General features: G+C 34.0%; 1 protein-coding gene across 1 annotated transcript in view; it reads right to left on the bottom strand.

Annotated features, from left to right (window-relative positions):
• LOC106461990 (sodium-dependent noradrenaline transporter-like) overlaps positions 1-20,916 on the bottom strand; it is a 34,625-nt gene extending 13,709 nt beyond the window's left edge. The window contains exons 1-7 of the mRNA XM_022389107.1: positions 20,653-20,916; positions 19,043-19,296; positions 17,993-18,122; positions 12,005-12,242; positions 10,832-10,970; positions 6,579-6,713; positions 5,292-5,396 (exon numbers count right to left, since the gene is read on the bottom strand). Coding sequence (XP_022244815.1) covers positions 5,292-5,396; positions 6,579-6,713; positions 10,832-10,970; positions 12,005-12,242; positions 17,993-18,122; positions 19,043-19,296; positions 20,653-20,908 — 1,257 coding nt within the window. The 5' untranslated portion in view covers positions 20,909-20,916. The remainder of the gene's footprint in view (positions 1-5,291; positions 5,397-6,578; positions 6,714-10,831; positions 10,971-12,004; positions 12,243-17,992; positions 18,123-19,042; positions 19,297-20,652) is intronic.
• Positions 20,917-20,922: the final 6 nt, after the last annotated feature.

The raw sequence follows: 20,922 nt of genomic DNA on the forward strand, positions 1-20,922 counted from the left end.
TATTATTGTAAAACTTATAGCTACCAGGGATATTGTTATACTGAAAGTTTATAGATGTTGTGTCCAATCCATGGACATATAAAACTGAACAAATAAATAAGAAAAAAACTTAAAATTTGAATGGAAATTAGGGTCGTTGATTATTCCATCCAAAATAGGGGTTGAAAATCGTTTTAAAATCTATCCAACTAATATCACTTTACTTATTTGTGTATTTTTTATTGCAGCATTTATTTTGTTTGGGATACTTCTTATAGCAATTCTACGAATAACCAACGATCCCTACTTTCCGTTAAAATTTAATTTTTTTTCCTATTTATTTATTTAATTAATACCACCAGATAACTCTTGACAACAAGAAAACACAGGCTAAAATAATTGTAATGTTTTGTGTGTTTGTTTTAGAATTTCGCGCAAAGCTGCAAAGAAGGCTATCTGATCATATTCCTCCCTAATTTTGAATTGACAGATTATAGAGAAGGGAGTTAGACACCAGCACTCACCGCAGACTAATGAGCCACTCTTCTCTGATCTATTAGTAGGATTTTACCCTCACTCTGATAGTGCACCCACGTACCCAAAGAATAGATGGCGTTTTTGTGACACAGGGTCATGAAACATGAATTCCCAGATTCATATTCCGGGCACAGTCATGACTAGGCCACGCCCAGCTCTTCAGAATTTTTAATTTGATTAACGTGACGCATAAATAGTTAGTTTTATTAAGCATGAACAAACCATATAAACTTATTGCTCACAATATAACAATTCCCTTAGATATGCGTGGTGTATCATTTCCTATCTTCTTTATTTGCAAATATTATTCATTGCAAGTGTTTGTTTGTTTTGTTGCTTTAGCAGAAAGCTACATTATTGTCTTTGTGCACTGTCTCCAAGAGTAGGATCGAACTCATAATTACGGAATGATAAGCCCTCACTCTTATCGATGAGCCATTAGAGACTTTTACTAGTGACTTGCTGATTACCTATCTTGGGGGATATAAAAGGTTGAGTGAGTTACATTAAAACTATTTTTAATACGCAAATCAGCAAGGCACGCGACAACCACAGCAGATATAAAGTCGCTGCGGATCGGAATGTATCACAACTACATTTTGACATTGTTGTGTTCGTAGGTAGTGTGAAGTAACTGAAAATTGATCGCTTTTGGAAAAGGTTTGCAACAGTCCTTTCACATGCAAAGTATTCATACATCCACGTCATAAAAATATGTTCAGATCGAGAATTTATTATTTTCAAGACGAAGATATCCTCTATACTTAATGGCATTGAAAAACAAGGAAATATGGATTAACTTGGGTACCAAGATCATCCAGAAAGAGACCTGCAACAAGTTGTATTTCAGCCGTAGTAAGCAATGTGCGGCGTCTCTTAACAGGTGAAAATCCACGAACACAAAGGTTAGTGACACAAAAAAAAAGCCTTCCACTTGTCTCAGACAACAATATGACCGATAGTCAAGAAAGATGTCCTTCTACGACATGTCCGTTCGACCTTCACATATCTCAAGCAGCTGTAGAATAAACAGGTATTCATACTATTCTATACGAAGACATATCAGTAAACTTGGCTATAGATTCCTGTACGTTCAGACTGTTTAAATGGGCGCTAGGAAACCATCGTCTTAGTATGTTAGATGACTTACTGAAAGCAATCAGGAAATAATGGAAAGCTTTTTATATAAAAACCTTACGATGGAACCTTTGGCAGAGGAAACTACACTGCAGCGCTATTGTCAAGATACAAGGCCGTCAAGTAGAGCATGACAAGGCGTGGCGACAAGGACTATAACTACGTGGTGAGGCTCCAAAATCGTTTTAATATAACGTGCTTAACCTTTGTAAAAGTATACTAAAAGATGCAAGTTACTTTTGGTAAAGATTAGTATTTAGGGTAAACTTGTAGTGCATAGAATGCACTATTAATCAATTAAAACCTTAATGTATTTTTAAAGGAGCGTCGTCGTCCTTGTTAGGATGCCGAACATGCTGAACTGCTTTTGCATTTTAAACGACGGCATATTAAACATATGGAATGCTATAACGCAATTAGACATTACTTAATAGTTAAAAACTACGATTTACGGACGTTAGGTATGCTTGACGATTTCTGTCTTCTTTTGCGTATGAATACACATTTTATAAATTTGTGATTTCTATCTTCTCCTTGCGTATGAATAATTAGTTTTCAAGTTGGTGATTTCTATCTTCTCCTTGCGTATGAATAATTAGTTTTCAAGTTGATGATTTCTATTTTCTCCTTGCGTATGAATAATTAGTTTTCAAGTTGGTGATTTCTATCTTCTCCTTGCGTATGAATAATTAGTTTTCAATTTGGTGATTTCTATTTTCTCCTTGCGTATGAATAATTAGTTTTCAAGTTGGTGATTTCTATCTTCTCCTTGCGTATGAATAATTAGTTTTCAAGTTGGTGATTTCTGTCGTTTGTAATACAAACACACAAAAACTTGATGATTTCTATGTTATGGCGTACGAATACATGTTATAATAGTCAGAGATTTCTATCTTTATGGTTGTTATTTGAATATGCAAAATCTTGATTTAAGCGTCGGAAAAACGATCATTGAATGGAGACGACATACACGTACCAGCTTCTACATTAGAACAAAATGTTAGATCGTAGCTCGCTACGAAACCTATTTTGGTTTAGACGTTGCTTAACGATTTTTATCTTAATTGCATTTCTTATCAGGGTAAGAAGCAGCATATGTTTTTACGAGCAAATGTCGTGGTAAAAGTTTCGGTTATCTTCTGTTGTCTTTTTTTTTACTATTATTATTATGAAAACAGAAACATGAACACGCTGTAACGATACATGCCGAAAATCCTTTACGAGTTGGCGCAGGTTTTACACTAGGGAAGGTCAACCAAGTCAGTGACACGAAAACAAAAATGCTGTTTGTAATCACTTTCGTTCTATAAAGTAGCTCGGGAACAGTTTTGGTACACTGAGGGAACGTATTCATATTAACAAGAACTTCTCAAGTAACGGTCCATTTTTTATACCTACGGATGTCATTTATCCTTGTGGAAAAGAAAAGGGGCTAAAGAAATGGTAACAAAGATTTGAAGACTTAAACGGGATCATAAGTTGTAATATCACGTTATTGAAATAAAGCGTTAATAGATGCCGAATCCCTACTTATCTTCAACATAGATCGTATAACGTACGAGTTATTAGACCGTTTAATACTAGAGTGAAAACTCTATCATGGTGAAGAGATGACGAAAGATGGAGAGATGGAGCTGTAGTCGTTATCATTGTATCCATTATTCAAAGTAAATAATAATAAGTTCTGATCAAAGTAAGGTGCCTAAATAGAATAGAACTAAAAATACATACCTAGTGATGAGCATGGCTAATTGAATATGATGTTCAATTTTTGTTATTTACATTGATTAGAATGCGTTGTTTTACTAGTTTGCGCCCTCGATGTTAACAATATTTTTGGCCGTAAACTTAAACTAAACAATATCCCACACTCCGACCGAATTATCAGATCGAGTAAGACTAAAACGGAAGAACTATGGTGTCGAGGAGCTTACGATAGGTGGAGCTGCAGTCGCAATCGATGTATCTATTGAGTTATTGTCCAAATTAGCTATAGTAAACTTATCTTACACTTGGACCGAATTATCACATTGAATAACATTTCTTCTGTTCAAAATGCTGAATCAGTCATTGACCAGAAGGGGGGGGGAGATTCGTGTCAAGGAGAAGACAACAGATTCAGCTACAGGTCACCACTAGCTTATTCAGACAACTAGGTCAAAAATCAAGCACGAAAAATAAAAATAGGATAACTATAAAGCATAAATTATGCTTGTCGACAGATTATTCATTTCAGATATACTTGAGTGCACGTGCGTGCTTTATTTCGGTAGCGTGACTTTGGTTTCAAAAGTGGGGTGACAGTTTATGTAGGGTCATGAAATACGTCATGACCTCTAAAGGAACTGGTAATTATAAAAACAATTATAGAGAAATAAAAGTTTAGAACTGCTCCAGTGCGAGGGGGAGACATCCCCCGTCTTAGAAAGATTAAGAGGGATAATCCTCAATGTACCCCGTGTAAATTACGACTATCATACGTTCCTCAACTGTAGCATAATAATGTGTAAACTTAAGAATACCCGGTTCAACTTTTACTTTTGCTATAGAGAAACTCTCAAACGAGGAATAAAAATAGAAATGGCTCAAAGAAACAAAATATGGCCAAGAAGAAGATGTTATTATGTGTATTTGTCTACAGACATACTTCTGGAAATATCTAATAGATGGTTTGACCACAAGGAATCGACACAGAAAAACGATTATTGAACAGAAATAATTCCTTTCCGAATGACATATGTGTAATTTTTTAATGTCTGCATGTATACACAAAGAAATAAGCACATCTTTTGTAACCATGGGGTTTTGAGGGTACGGCTAATCAAAGAATGCATTAGGCTTCTACATCACAGATTCTCTTTTCAATTTCACCTCTGGTGAAAAAAGAAGAGAAATCTTTAACATCCATGTGTACAATTATTTTCAATTCAATAATATAAAGTTAATTTTTATTGTTGGACTGAAGCTGATTGGAAACTGAAATTAATTAGTCTGCCTTAGAGAAGATAAAGGGAGAAAGAGATAGTGCAACACTCTGAGAGAATAACGTGCTTCATGTAAGAACAGCGATTATACAAACTAGATAAAGATATTGTTAAAAGTTTAACGAATTCAGTGTATGCAGTTACAGTTTTTAGTGGCGCTCTGACGCTATATCTTAAGATAATAAACAGTATTACTATAATAGTATACCCTTGATGCGATCACGTTTCAACTGACTAATTAATAGAAAGTGAAGGTAGAGGCGGTACAATCACGACGTCACTTATTTGTCGACGACTTGGCGGTTATCCATTATGTACAATCTACATGCACATAATGTTAAATATGGTTGGCTTTTTTTATTCATTGTTGGTTTTAAGTTTAATGTAACGTTAATTCTGTTTTCTTAATAATTCAAGGTTCACTAAACTAAATGTTAAAGTATATATTGACTACTTAACAGAGTAAAGACGTTAATATCTACTCAGCTGTAGTCAACAGAATTTGGATTTGACTCTACTTAACAAAGTGAATACTTTATTATAGTACCTGATCATGAGTCTATTTACATTAAGTTACAATAATACATATCCTTCCTTTCAAGCTGGTATATCTTATGTCACTTTCCTCAAAACGTTTTGGGGTAAGAGAACTCACCTGTAGCAGTTATTGTGGAACTTGTTGTACGAAGCGTAGGTGAGGTGGACTCCAAACCCCACCCCAACAGAGTAGAACACCTGCACTGCCGCGTCGATCCACACCTGCAACAAAACTCTCCTGGACATTAACACCATTAAGAAGAAAGAAAATTTGATCAAATGTTTTGAAATGACACTTTCTGTTTCGTTGAAATAAGAAAGAAAGAGAGAGAGAGAAAAAAGAGCATCTAAAGACATGTATGACTAAAATTACACTAGTAGTACTTAGAACCATTCGCTGATATAGCATAAGATATCACTGCTTCTATCTTTTCAGACTGTGGTATAAGATATGATATTAATACTTTTGCCTTTTCAGACTGAGGTATAAAATATGATATTAATACTTTTACCTTTTCAGACTGAGGTATAAAATATGATATTAATACTTTTGTTTCTTCAGACCGTGGTATAAGATATGATATTAATACTTTTGTCTCTTCAGACCGTGGCATAAGATATGATATTAATATTTTTGTCTCTTTAGACCGTGGTATAAGATATTATAGTAATATTTTGTCTCTTCATACGTTAGTGTTGATATCACAGAAGATATTATTATTCTTGTCTCTTCAGATTGACGTATTTACCTACAAAATTCAAAATAATGTACAAAATTAAAACAACAACAAAAAGAACTTTAAGCATACTTAGGCGTGTTGTGAAATATTAACATGCTACAAGGTCGTTACAGAGTTATGAGCTTGGAAGCGAACAATGACATTCTCTGGTTGTCGAAAAATATCCAAGGTAGTCATGTCAAGTCAAATGCATTATCTCAAATAAAGCCAATGAGGTCAATCCTCACATATTGATTGACGTCATTCTCCTAACCACAATAAATGAGTCACTTAGAAAAGACCCTAATGCAAATATTGGTCGATATCTGATGCAATGTAACTAGTAACAGTTCAGAAAAGAAAGCATAACAAGCAAAGAAAAACTTTCGAGAACTAAGAGGTTTGAATACAACTTAAAAAAAAAATTGAGATATATCTTCCCCACGATTCTAGATGCTTGTGTATATCAGGGCGGGGGCGACACTTCCTTTTGATATCTTCCCCACGATTCTAGATGCTTGTGTATATCAGGGCGGGGGCGACACTTCCTTTTGATATCTTTCCTGCTATTCTAAAAGCTTGTGTATATCTGGGCGGGGGCGACACTTCCTTTTGATATCTTTCCTGCTATTCTAAAAGCTTGTGTATATCTGGGCGGGGGTAACACTTCATTCTGATATCTTACCTGCGAGTCTAGAAGCTTGTGTACATCTGGGCGGAGGTAATAGTTCATTCCGTTGATGGCACCTGGTAGGAGAACGCCACGAAGAAGGAGGATGGTAAGTATGATGTAGGGGGCGGTCGCTGTGACCCATACAACCTGGAACATCGAGTAAAGGGAAATATCAGAGTTGTTTAAACCGTGTCATTGTAATTAGTGTATTTTAAAGTGTTGTTTTTCATTGCAGTATCCTACAAAATTGCATGAGTTCAAGGAGGAAATAACAATTACAACATTGAAAATAGTTATGGATAAGCAAAAGCGATACAAATTTGGGATAAGCACAAGTGATACAACTACAGGAGTTACAAACAACAAATTAAGTGACACTAAATGATTACTTTATCACTAGTACAATACGTTACTACAGTAAATAAAAAGACACAAGTTAAACAATACACTAGTATTTTGTATTTGTTTTAAATAGAGCAGTATCCCGTGTATAGTCTTGGCCAAAATGTTTGCATATTTTGTAACAAATAAGACCATTATTATTAAGATGGGATAAAAGTACACTTAATGCTGTCAAACTAAAAATGTATGTTATATTAAACATACACATATGTAATTTGTATAATGCGAGAAGTTCTATGGACATCATGAACAATTTATCAGAATAGCAAACAATTTTATCAGACACATGAAGAAAGATGTGCAATTCAGCATTTCACCTATCACAACAAAACCTTACTGAAACATATCTAATGACAAAATAAAATATCAAATTATTATACAAAGCGTCTGTAAGATTATATCAGTTCATATTATACATTCAGTACTTCATTAGTCCTACTTGTTCTCTAATAACGTCCACAAGGCGACGTGACATCATATCGATGAGGTTATTGATGTAATTCACCGTGATTTCATCCCAACGTGTCACGAGAAGGCGCTGCAACTCTGCTACAGTAGCTGGATTAGGGTCGTGGTTAGCAATTTTCTGTCTCTGTTCTGCCCAACAATTCTCAAAGGGATTACAATCTGGAGACTCTTCGGCCATGGCAATTTTGTAAGATCCTCCTAGTCGAGATAATCCTATACAGTATGTGCATTGTGGGCAGTGACAATGTCATTCTGGAACACAAAGTTATTGTCAAACCTTGCCCTAGCATATGACAGAAATATCGTCTCCAAGTGATGCCTGTAGGAGTCACCATTGACGTTTCTCAGGAGGATATGAAGAGCAGTTTTTCCATCATGATGAATAGCTGCCCAAACATGTACTGCACCACCTCCTATGTGTTCCTTGTGGGAAAGACAGTCTTCTATCATATTTTCTCCAGGCAACCGATAAACCCGAATTCTACCAACAGCTTTAACAAGCCGGAAATAGGACTCATCTGAAAAGATGACATGTCACCAGCGTCCTAACTGTAAAGTGGCATGTTGTCTTGCCCAAGTAACACTGTGACGGCGGTGAATTCTGGTTAATATCGATTTTCAGATAGCCATTCTTGCAAAATAACCTTGTTTGGCCAGTCTCCTTTTCCCTATTATCCTGGATACCCTGGAATGAATGTGTTCATGCTATTCCTGTCGTAAGGTGTTGCAAAACTTTTTTCAACCTTGACATGTTAGCCTGATTAAAACACGGTCATCTCAAACAGTAGTTTTTCGGCGTCTACCATTAAGCTTTCCTGGAATATTTCCTATAGTCCGACGACGTTTCAGGATTCTGAATACAGTACACTGAGGATACCCTACTGTTCTGATAATGTCCGTTTGCTTCATACCATTTATTAACAATCGAACAATTTGATGCCCTATAACTTATGGCACGTGACAAGTTATGATTCTATACTAAGTTCAGGGAAATTTTCTGAACAAAACATTGATCTGTTTCGAAAAATATTATACCAAAATCACACCCTTTTATATAAAGCAGGTGTGCATGTGTTTTTTGACAAACAAATGCTCAAAACAACTTAAACAGACCAGAATAACAACTCGTACATGTTGTCCGATGATATGCTACCTTCTATGTTTCTACTCATTGCATTTAGACAATAACATCAATAGAACAATACGCAAGCTTTTTGGTCAAGACTGTATTTTGCGCTACCATACGTCTATAATTTATAATTGTGAAATATTGTTCCAAATGTTCTGTATCACTCCCTACAATCTAATTGTTTCAGTTGTTTGGCTACTTTTTGACATTCTCAATGCCCATATAGTTCCATTCAGCCTTAATTATATCTGTATCGGGACTTTGTGCAGAACAAATCATAGCTGCGATTGTTGCTTCGGCCACATTTTTCTTCCAACATCATTGGCTGGAATCCAGCACCAAAATTGCACTGGACCCCTATTCTACTTCACTGTATATCTGCATTGACTGTGATGCCAATAGTCTCTCTGCCATCAAATGAACTATTGTTAGTTGCTGCCAGATAATTTGAAAATAGAGTCATCTGTGTAGAATACCCTTTTCCAGCTTTGCTCATCTCATTGTTTGAAACCTGATGTCCATTTCAGCCTTTTGGTTTGGTTATCGTTCCTAAGCAGTGGTTTTTGAACAGATACATTTCATGCTAATGTGTATTTTATTATTCTGGAGGTCACGTTTACACTTATACACTTACAACCGAGAAATGTGTAAAAATTAAAGTTTTGGTTGGTTTAGAGGGTAGCTACTCAATACAACAATTGGGGTGAAATTTCATATTCAAATTAGATATGTGTGGAAATTCTGAAAGGGGTACTTTGAAACTAGTACTTTAGGTAATAAAAGAGGTCAAGGTAAAAAGCCCAAGCTCTTCAAAAGTGAAGTTCTGAAACTAAAGGTTTGTTCTTTACGTGATACATGATAATCCAGCAGAGATTTTGCCAATGATCTATTTGACATTTCTATCCTGGGAGCCATGAGTGCATTTAGCACATTACTACTGGGAATAGTATGAATGCATGTAATACTTCTATGGGCATTATGCTGATGTGGAACTGATTTCTGGTATATATCCTTTTCATTCACAGTTTCTATAATTACACCCAATACTGTGTGTTAATAGCAGGTATGTTTGTTCCAGAATTTTGCGCACGCCTTCACAAGGGTTATATGCGCATAGTTGTCCCTAATTGTGAATTGATAACTAAGGGATCAGGCAGCTCTTTTAAGAGCACCCACTGCCAACTCTTGGGTTACGCTTGTCTGACCAAATAGTGGGATTTCATTTTCACTCTCACAGTACGCCCATGGCTCCAAATGCGGTAATGGGTCGCGAACCATGAATCTTCGAATTCACAATCCGGCATTAAACATTAAAGCCACGCTAGTTAATTCTTCATTGCACTTTACAAGGCTGTCATGTTTGCTTAAAGTAGGTTCGTCACAAATAGTTATCCTTGGCGTAATAATGATGATATATATTGAAGACAGGCTTATTTACCTAAAGGTCGTGAGTTAGGTTTTACTATCAACAATGTCAGAGAAAAATAGAATAGCTTTATGCAAGTCACAAGTTTTGGCAAGAATTGCTGACCTGTACAAAAGATAGGCCCTTACATGTCTGTAACAGTAACAGCGACGAATTTCAATAACAGTTTATATACGACGAATGACTAAAGAACATGATCTGAATGACATAATAACCTATAGATTAGACTTAGTATTTTTAATAAAATTATCTTGGTAAGTAAATGATAAAAAAAATTTCAAGCGAAACAGATAGAAAATCTTGAGAAGCAAATAATGATTAGAATCAAACTGAGTTCTCGTTTTCAATTCTTATGTCATATAAAACATTACTGAAACTTATAGACAGACTTGATTTTTGACTAATATAAAGCAATTATTGAGACTCATAGCTGGACTTGATTTTTAATTAATAATAATGAAAACAGTTAAGGTAACTTAAAAGTGGAATGTAACTTTTTCTTTTTACTTTTTGACTTTTAACAGGATTTCAGATTTTGAAAATTGTGCTGTACTTATTATTTAACGTTCTCCCAGTTACACTTTATCATAAACTACAAGTATGTGTTTTATTGTCGATGTCAGTGATACAAGTAAAGATATTTATTTTTAGTTTTCAATTTCACATGATAGGGGGATCTTGAGAGGGTAGCTTGGAAAATTAGATTATAATTTTAGCAACAAATAAAACATATATATATATATATTATATACACTCCATACAACTGTATGAATATGGCATATCACAACAAACGTATATGGCTTGAATCTTGAAAGATGGGCGAACTAAATAAACACGTACTTTTCCTGATGATTTTACTCCTTTGAACAGCGACAAATAAAGTATAAGAAATACAATAAAGACGCAAATTACAAGCTGCCACCTGGGGGCGCCCAAGTCGTGAAACCCGGTACTCAGATGAACCTCCAAAACTTCCCGACTGGAAAATAAAAACACAAATATAAAACACCAAGTGATTAATAACACAGAACATCAACTTGTGTCTCACTACGTTAATTTCGAGATTTACATAGTGTAATCTAAAGAAATAATTTGACTTTAGATGTTCAACAACTATTATTTATATTTAAGTCGATCTAACAAGTGTTTTACTTCTTTAAATACTCGCTAACAGTGTTTGTAGTTAAGAAATTAAAGACTGAAAGGTGGTATGTTTTTATTACACAAAACACGTTGAATATTGGAACAGGAAATTGAGCTTAAACGTGCTTCCATTTTTGTAAAATGTAGTCCCTGATTTTTGAATTTTATTTGTATTTCATGTATATAAAGGTATCTGCTGCCTTCTCTAATTCTTAACTACTGACCAGATGGAAGACAGTCAATCAGCAGCATCCTATCACCCTCCATCTACGTTAAGGTATTAACTGTCACTCTTATAATGAACTATAAAGTGTCGGCAATACCTGGTGGTATCACACAGATTGAAACCAGGCTCTAAAACTTATAACTTTACCACAAGGTCAGCTCGCGCACTGATTTTTGAAATAAACTGTTATTGGCTTCAGAAAAAGCTGTAGAAGAGAAGCAAGTTTTTGATTGCAAAAATCACGTTTTAAATTTATATATGTATAATTAAAAAATCAAGTGATTTTCATATTAAACAGCTATAATTCTGAACAATAGTCAATGAAATTATGTTTATATTTTTTATGAAAACACATTTTCATATTTTTAATTTCTTTATTCAGCGTTATATCTATTAAAATATTTAGTAGTTTACATGTTTACGTGGAAAGTATACTTAATAAACATAATTAAATAAAGTAAAGGATTTATGCCGTGCGTTCGAAACATAGAAATATAAAACATTTAGAACATAATTTTACTTTTAATAAACTATACGCTCACCTAAACTTGTAATTTAACGAAAAGATAAAATGTGTTCTAGACGTTCGAAATGTGTGTAGTTTCTAGTAAACAATGTAGTTTATTAACTTTTATTGGACATACTCGAAAAACTCAAGTGCCGGCGATGTTTTGTTCAGCACATTTAGATCCGTAGAATTGACGTCACTGGAATTTGGAAGACCTCCAGTCGAGCAAAGGTTTGTGTTCCACTCGTTCCCACATTTCATCCAGGGAAGCTCAGAGCTGAAGGACTTGTAGATGAAGTACACGGTCCAGCCAATTATGACGTTATAGTAGAAGGACACATACCAGGAAATTAGGACTGCACAGTATCCGACACCTAGTGGTGATCATAAGAAACATAAAGACAGTGCGCAGAATGATGCTGAACTCAGTTATAACTGGTGAAAGTGCAAGTTGAAGTAAGATGCTTGGTACTTCTGAATCTTGTATAATAACTATTTGAAATGTTTTTATAAGAACCAATTATATAGAATCATCCTATAAAAATGTGGTCTAATTGAATTCAGTAATAACTCATGTACGTGTACATGTAACTAATTTGTAACAAAAAACAAACAAAACTTGTAATATATATTAATTGATTCGTTTGTCATTATTAAATACTTAACATAAGTTGATCAAATTGTCTCTCACTACGTTAAATACACTTACTATAAGTTGACCAACTTTTCTCTCATTACGTTAAATACACTTACTATAAGTTGATCAACTTGTCTCTCACTACGTTAAATACACTTACTATAAGTTGACCAACTTTTCTCTCATTACGTTAAATACACTTACTATAAGTTGATCAACTTGTCTCTCACTACGTTAAAACTTATGATATAAGTTGATTAACTCGTCTCTCACTATGTTAAATACACTTAATATAAGTTGATCAACTTGTCTCTCACCACGTTAAAAATTTGTAATATAAGTTGATAAACTCGTCTCTCACTACGTTAAATATATTTAATATAAGTTGATCTACTTCTCTCTTACTACGTTAAAAACTTATAAGTTGATTAACTCGTCTCTCATTATGTTAAATACACTTAATATAAGTTGATCAACTTGTCTCTCACTACGTTAAAAACTTGCAATACGTGTATTTAACATAGTGAGAGACGAGTTAATCAACTTTTTAATATAGGTTGATCAATTTGTCTCTCACTACGTTAAAAACTGATAATATAAGTTGATCAACTTGTCTCTCACTTATAATATAAGTTGATTAACTCGTCTCTCACTATGTTAAATACATTTAATATAAGTTGATCAACTTGTCTCTCACTATGTTAAAACTTATAATATAAGTTGATTAACTCGTCTCTCACTACGTTAAATATACTTAATATAAGTTGATCAACTTGTCTCTCACTACGTTAAATACACTTAATATAAGTTGATCAACTTGCTCTCACTATGTTAAAAACTTATAATATAAGTTGATTAACTCGTCTCTCACTATGTTAAATACACTTAATATAAGTTGATCTACTTCTCTCTTACTACGTTAAAAACTTATAAGTTGATTAACTCATCTCTCACTATGTTAAATACACTTAACATAAGTTGATCAACTTGTCTCTCACTATGTTCAAAACCTATACTATAAGTTGATTAACTTGTCTCTCACTACGTTAAATACACTTAATATAAGTTGATCAACTTATCTCTCACTATGTTAAAAACTTATTATATAAGTTGATTAACTCGTCTCTCACTACGTTAAATACACTTAATATAGGTTGATCTACTTCTCTCTTACTACGTTAAAAACTTATAAGTTGATTAACTCGTCTCTCATTATGTTAAACACGTAATTCAAAATATTAAAATCCACAAACAAAAAACACAATTAAAATCTTTATTTAAACCGATCAACGGTTGTAAAAGTCGCTCTACATGTTTCAACATGGGTTCACGTCATCTTCAGGAGTGTGAAAAACAGTTACTGTCTACTACATAAATACAAAAGCCATGGTCATGTGACTACTCGTTTACAATTCCAAAAAGAAGATCCCGTCATCTACATACATTCTAATTTTCTAACCCTTCTTCCTTATTTAAGATCAAGTTGTTTTTGCTGTGTTTCGTTATTTCAATGGTTTCTCTAATATTTCAAGCAGTCATACTATTCGGTTGAGCCAAAATAACCGTTTTTTTCCACTGTGATTTATATAATGTCTAATTTACGTGTTCAGCTAAAGCAGATTTTTCACTTTTGATTTAAACATGTCTCTTATGTTCATTTATTCTAAATTTTAAGTTTCTTCTAGTTTGACCAATTTATGCACAACCACATTAACATTGAACTATATATATATGTATATACACCTTTTTTTCCCATTAGATTCATTTTATGTTTAGTTTTATTTAATATTTGACTAATGTTATTCAATGGTCTGTAAATGGCAATAAGATCTTTGTCTTATTTTTTTGAATTTATGAAAAATTTGACATGATAAACGTGTAATATATGGTAAAAACAACATTTCCTTTTAATCTATTTTATCAAATGTTGATTTTAGTTTACTTTTTTTGTGCAACATTTATTTTGTTAAATTTCCTCACTGCTCTATCAACAGTATTTTAAATATATACACAAGTTCCTTGAATTTTAACCTTTTAGTACAACTCGTCTCTCACTACGTTAAACACATTTAATATAAGTTGATTAACTCGTTATCGCTATGTTAAACACTTAATATAAGTTGAGCATCCCGTCTCTCACTGCATTAACCATCTGCAATATAAGTTGATTAACTCGTTTCTTACTAAAATTTCAACTTTTAATATGAGTTGATCAGCTTCTCTCTCTGTAAAAGTGAAATGCTTGTATTTGTTAAATTGTAATGTGACTATTTAACGTTTAATTTTTTAAATCAAAAACAATAAATACACCACTGAAGATGTTAAAGACATGTCATATATAACAACAGTCGTGAAATGATTAAAACTGCTGCAAGACCTTGACCATTTCTGTATTGTCAGATATGATTACGCTGTAGCTGTATTTCTTCGTTAGTTTCTTCGTTGATGACAGAGCAGATCAATTCGATCTACTTATATAAGTGCAAAAACTGCTTTCTCGAAACTGTCAACTTATTAGTTACATCCAATTTCCCATAGAATCTTTATAGCAGTGACAAAGTATATTTCGTCAAATGCAGTATTAGCCTTCTCGCTATAAAATTATATCTTAATTCTGAGTTCAACACGTGAGCTGAAATTGATAACGGTGTCACAATTCCTCCACGTATCTGCTGCTCTGCATGTCAAACCAGATTGTCTCGGGCGATTTCCATGTGATCTTTAAGATAATACTTAATACTCAATTACCAATACATTAATTTATGGAAAAGAAATAATATTTGAACAATAGGGAGTTCATGCAATATTGTACTTTTGAGAATACGGAATATAGAACTCTAGTCATTCGCCTTTCTCGGGAATAATGCAATCAGTCTATTTTTCTTCCAAAAAGAGGATTATTTACAAAACTTTCACCCTGACATTTTATTACCACTTACGACTATACTATAAGACTAATTATTCCTGTTTCTCCGTCCAGCTTTAGAGAATTATCTACCACACTTACCTGAAACCCGAACTTTTCTCCTGATGTTAGATTTGTGGCCAAAGGAAACATGCCGACATTTTTCATAAATATAACAAACATATTAGGATACAGACATTTGCTCACTTTCTAATGTTATTTGTAAGAACAATCTAAAATACCAGTACAGTACTTGCATTCAGACTGGGTAAAGGTAGTGTAACTGATTTTACATTCTAAGTTTCAAGGTTGTGTTGTTTGTATCTTAACATATAAAGTATAGAGTTACGTAAAACTACGAATACTAAGTAGTTTGTCTGTAAAATAAACATATCACTAGACAAGAGAAAAACGTTTATAGTCACAAAATTCTTCCAGTCCAAACCTGATAAAAACAGTTTGTATTCATTAAAAAGCGCCAGTTTAAACCTTAAAGAAAATAGTTTGTATTCACTACAATGTGCCAGTCTAAACCTGTTAAAAAAAAGCAGTTTCTATTCACTACAATGTGCCAGTCTATACTTGATAAGAGAAAATAGTTTGTATTCACTACAATGTGCCAGTCTAAACCTGTTAAAAGAAAGCAGTTTCTGTTCATTACAATGTGCCAGTCTAAACCTGATAAGAGAACATAGTTTGTATTCACTACAATGTGCCAGTCTAAACCTGTTAAAAGAAAGCAGTTTGTATTCATTACAATGTGCCAGTCTAAACCTGATAAGAGAACATAGTTTGTATTCACTACAATGTGCCAGTCTAAACCTGTTAAAAGAAAGCAGTTTGTATTCCCTACAGTGTGCCAGTCTAAACCTGTTAAGAGAAAGCAGTTTGTATTCCCTACAGTGTGCCAGTCTAAACCTGTTAAGAGAAAGCAGTTTGTATTCACTACAATGTGTCAGTCTAAACCTGACAGCAAAATCACATTGGGGCTATCTGCACTCCTGATTTTAGCGTTGTAAGTCTCTAAACTTGCCGTTGCTCCACCGGTGAACAAATGTGTTAATAGAAAACAGTTTATATGCACTATACTTTCTAAACCTAGTAATAGAAAACAATTTATGTTCATACTGTCTTGTTAAAAGACACATTAGATAGGAGAGTATTTCTTTCAAGTTTCAATAAAAGTCAAGATTGTGGTTAAAGAATAAACATTAAATTTGTAACTATTTTTACTAACATGTATAATTTCCTATCATTTATTTTAGATATTTTGTAATTTGTTCTGGATTAATTTAATTTAATTGTGCGATATGAGTTTCTTTTTGTGTGTGTTCAAATTGCTCACACCCCTTCATTTGAACTATTTTTCTTTCAATAATTGCCCCCCCCCCAGTGGCACAGCGGCATTACAACGCTAGAATCCGGGTTTCGATACCCGTGGTGGGCAACAAACAAACAAACTTCCAAGAATTAATTTCTTGTGTTGTTCTATTTCAGCTGTGGGTGTGTTTGTATATAATCATCTTTTATCTTCTTCATGAAGAAACTGATTACTTCTACCTCGCTTTTAATCATCCTGGAACTCTATTCTTGTTGAATACCTTGCGTCAACGCGATCACATATGATATCAAGTGAAAGCAGTGAGTGACATACTAGTCATTAATAAAAGAATATTAGTCTTGTAATGAGGCCTTGTTGAACACACGAGATGAAAGTGACGTCGAGAGCGCGTGACAGGGCTTATATCTATACTTGTTAATCCATACTGTAAAGCGAAAACTTTCCGACTTCTCGACCTCTGAATCACCATGAAACTTTCAGGATCTTTTAGGTATGCTCATAAGGAATTCTAAAACCCCATACTTTATCGTCTATGTTATCTGTACGAGTTTGCCAAGCATTTCAATTCTCCCTCTTGCAACCGGTTTAGTGCCTGCTTCTTGAACTTAATCTTCACAAGGACCTAGCGTAGGTAAATGGTTAGCGTGTATCGGGCTCTGAATACAAGGGTTCGTGGTTTGCGTTCCGTTTCTACAAAAATCTCCCTCCACACTGTATACGTTTTTTTTTTCGTTTCCCTCTGCTACTTACTACTTTAAAGCCAATTTTATTTAAATCATCTATTATTTTGTGGGAAAATGAAAACATTACAGAATAAAGGGAAACGCTAAAAAAATGCAAAACATAAAAAAACGTATGATATATTCTTAGGATGCTCTATTATCTAAAAAAGTGAAATTAGCTATTACAGCTTTCAGAGCTAAAGAAATAAGCGACGTATCAAAACTAACAATTAATTTATGTATCCAAAACTACACTTCTCTGCACAACTGACGTTTAGCAAACTAAACAAAAATGAAAAAACAAAGATTATAATATGCCGTTCTTACAACGTTGATATAAAAATAAACTGGCCAAGAAATACGTTAAAATACAAACTTTTACATCAAATCCCTGACAACGAAAGATGACAGAGACCCTATGTTTTGTAGATATTGTATCAGTAAAGAAAAACTAGAATGATTTCTATTATGAATGACAAGCTTTAGCACATGCAGATGATCTTTATACCAGTGCCTACCTTTAAAAAGTGGACAAATCTTCCAAACGCTGATGGGGCCCAAACGGTTGTATTGGCCAAGTGCAAGTTCCATGTAAAACAGAGGCATTGCTCCAAACACGAGCATCAGAAGATAGGGAATAAGAAACACTTATTCAGTACTTTTACTCTTTTACAATTTTTATTTATTTATTGACCAGGTGTGGTTCTGACTCCCTAACTTTAACAAAGATGTTTTAAACCAGGAATGGCTCTTATTCACTACTTTTACTCTTTTACAATTTTTATTTATTTATTGACCAGGTAAGAATGGAGGTAGTGAGTAGGCTAAACAGCTATGCTTGTACCTGTGAAATGGTTAGTGTAGGCTTGCAGTTATGTTTTCATAACTATAATAATTCCTTATTTTTAATAAACACCACTTTCGGTATAGATCAGGTATATTTCTTATTCGTAAGTTTTAACAAAACCATGCAGTTTTATTATTGACCAGGTGTGGTTCTGACTCCCTAACTTCAACAAAGATTTTTTTTTAAACCAGGAATGTCTCATAGTTCATGTTAAAACGTAACTGCCAGCCTACTATCCATTGCATCCTTATAGCACAGTTAAAACGTAACTGCCAGTCTACTAACCATTCCATTTTTACAGCACAGTTAAAACGTAACTGCCAGTTTACTAACCATTCCATTTTTACAGTACAGGCTAAAACGTAACTGCTAGCCTACTAACAATTCTTTCTTACAGCACAGGTTAAAACGTAACTGCCAGTCTACTAACCATTCCGTTCTTATAGCACATGCTAAAACGTAACTGCCAGCCTACTAACCATTCCATTCTTACAGTACAGGTTAAAACGTAACTGCCAGCCTACTAACCATTCCATTCTTACAGTACAGGTTAAAACGTAACTGTCAGCCTACTATCCATTGCATCCTTATAGCACAGTTAAAACGTAACTGCCAGTCTACTAACCATTCCATTTTTACAGCTCAGATTAAAACGTAACTGCTAGCCTACTAACCATTCCATTTTTATACCACTGGTTAAAACGTAATTTCCAGCCTACTTACCTCCCCCATTCTTATAGCACAGGTAAGGGAATCGCCATACATTCGCTAAGTCCACAGCAAAGCCTATGATGGAAAGTAGAAAGTCGGCTTTTTTCCCCCATGTCGGGCGGTCATCTCCTTCTCCATCCTCTGAGGCATTCTCGGTCAACGTACCGTCCGCCAGGTCTGGAAGTTTCCGACTGTCCGTTGCGCTTACTTGACCCGGAAGGGTCGACACACTAGTCCCAGAAAGTAGAACTACTTTATGGGCTGCTGAAAATAACGAATATCATTCATACTGAGAAAACAAATCCTTGTTTGCGCAAAAATAGTTCAACGTTTTAGTTTTGTTGATATATAAACTGAACAGAAATATCAGGTTTAACTTCACTGGAACAGCTTGTCGTTTTCTTGATCAATCTATTTAGTTAAGTATTGTTATCAGTTTATTGTACATATCTAGCTTCATTAACGTATGTTATCTTTTAGTTATGATCTACAGATTCAGCTTGCTTTTGATCAGAAGTTATTAAAAATTTAAAATTCGGGCTTCGATTCCTCGTGGCGGACATAGCGCAGATAATCAAATTTTTAGCTTTGCGCTAAAACTATAACAACAATTAATTATTTTATAAATAACGGTAATTATAAAATCATTTCACTCTGATTTTTTTAATATATTTTTCCTTTTTTAACATTGGCTTATTTGTATGAAGTTTTTTTCTGTAAGTTTGAAATTATAACAACTAATGTAACACACTCACATATCTAGTCATACATACGAGTGTATGTGGAGGAGTTGGGGTGGACTATTTATAAAGAAAAACTGTTATGATGATTATAGAATCTAACGTTTCTATATAAAAAAAACAACGTTTTAATACAATCAGATTTTCTTAGGTACGGTTGTATTTTATACTAACAATACAAGACCAGAACCAAAAGGATACTTGCATAATGTAATGAATAAACAGGTCACAAACTATTGAGAAGTCTAATATTTAAATTTTGCCCTAGTAATACAGGTAGTACAGGAATTAAGCTCAACTAGTGGTAGAGGTGCATCAATGATTTGTATGTAGTTAAGCCAAGCAAGTAAATTAAAAACTGGAACAGAGAATTATCTTTCGAATTGAGGAGTCTATAACACTAGTTTTACAAAGGATGTTGGAAATATATTTTTATGATATTAAAAATACGGACCTTGCAAAATCTTAACATAACGATTACAACAAGAACTATTTCTTATGTATTTTTACTTTTTGATGATATGTTTCTAACCATTCCATTCTTATAGCACATGTTAAAACGTAACTGTCAGCCTACTAACCATTCCATTGTTATAACGCGGGTTAAAACGTAACTGCCAGCCTACTAACCATTTCATTCTTATAACACGGGTTAAAACGTAACTGCCAGCCTACTAACCATTCCATTCTTACAGCATTTTTTGATGCTATGTTTCTAAACTTTTTTTATTTCAAACTTTTCCCCCTAGACTCATGAAAAATATCATTAATCATATTTACGCTTTATTTTCTCTTTGAATACAAGCAAACAAGATATTGCATGAGGAGTGTTTTGTTTTTGTTTTTAGGTTCCTAAGACAACAAAAAAGTACACACTTGCCTAATGATTTAGGTGTACTTGACGTTGAGTAATAACCTTCATCTTTAGTAAGGTACTTCCTCAGTCTTCGTTTTTTATTCTTGTTCCGCAGATCGTTTGGACCACCTTTTCCGTTTGCAGTTGGAATGCTTTTTGAGGAGTCAGGAGATGGTGTTGTCGTGTTTTGAGAATCTCTTGGATTCTCAGACTTATCTGTTTCTTGATCGGGACTCTCTGGATCATGAGTTTTAGAGTTGGAAGAGAAATGTTCGGACATTTTGAACTGAATTG

This window comes from Limulus polyphemus, unplaced genomic scaffold, assembly GCF_000517525.1.
Source record: "Limulus polyphemus unplaced genomic scaffold, Limulus_polyphemus-2.1.2 Scaffold1072, whole genome shotgun sequence".
NCBI lineage: Eukaryota > Metazoa > Arthropoda > Merostomata > Xiphosura > Limulidae > Limulus > Limulus polyphemus.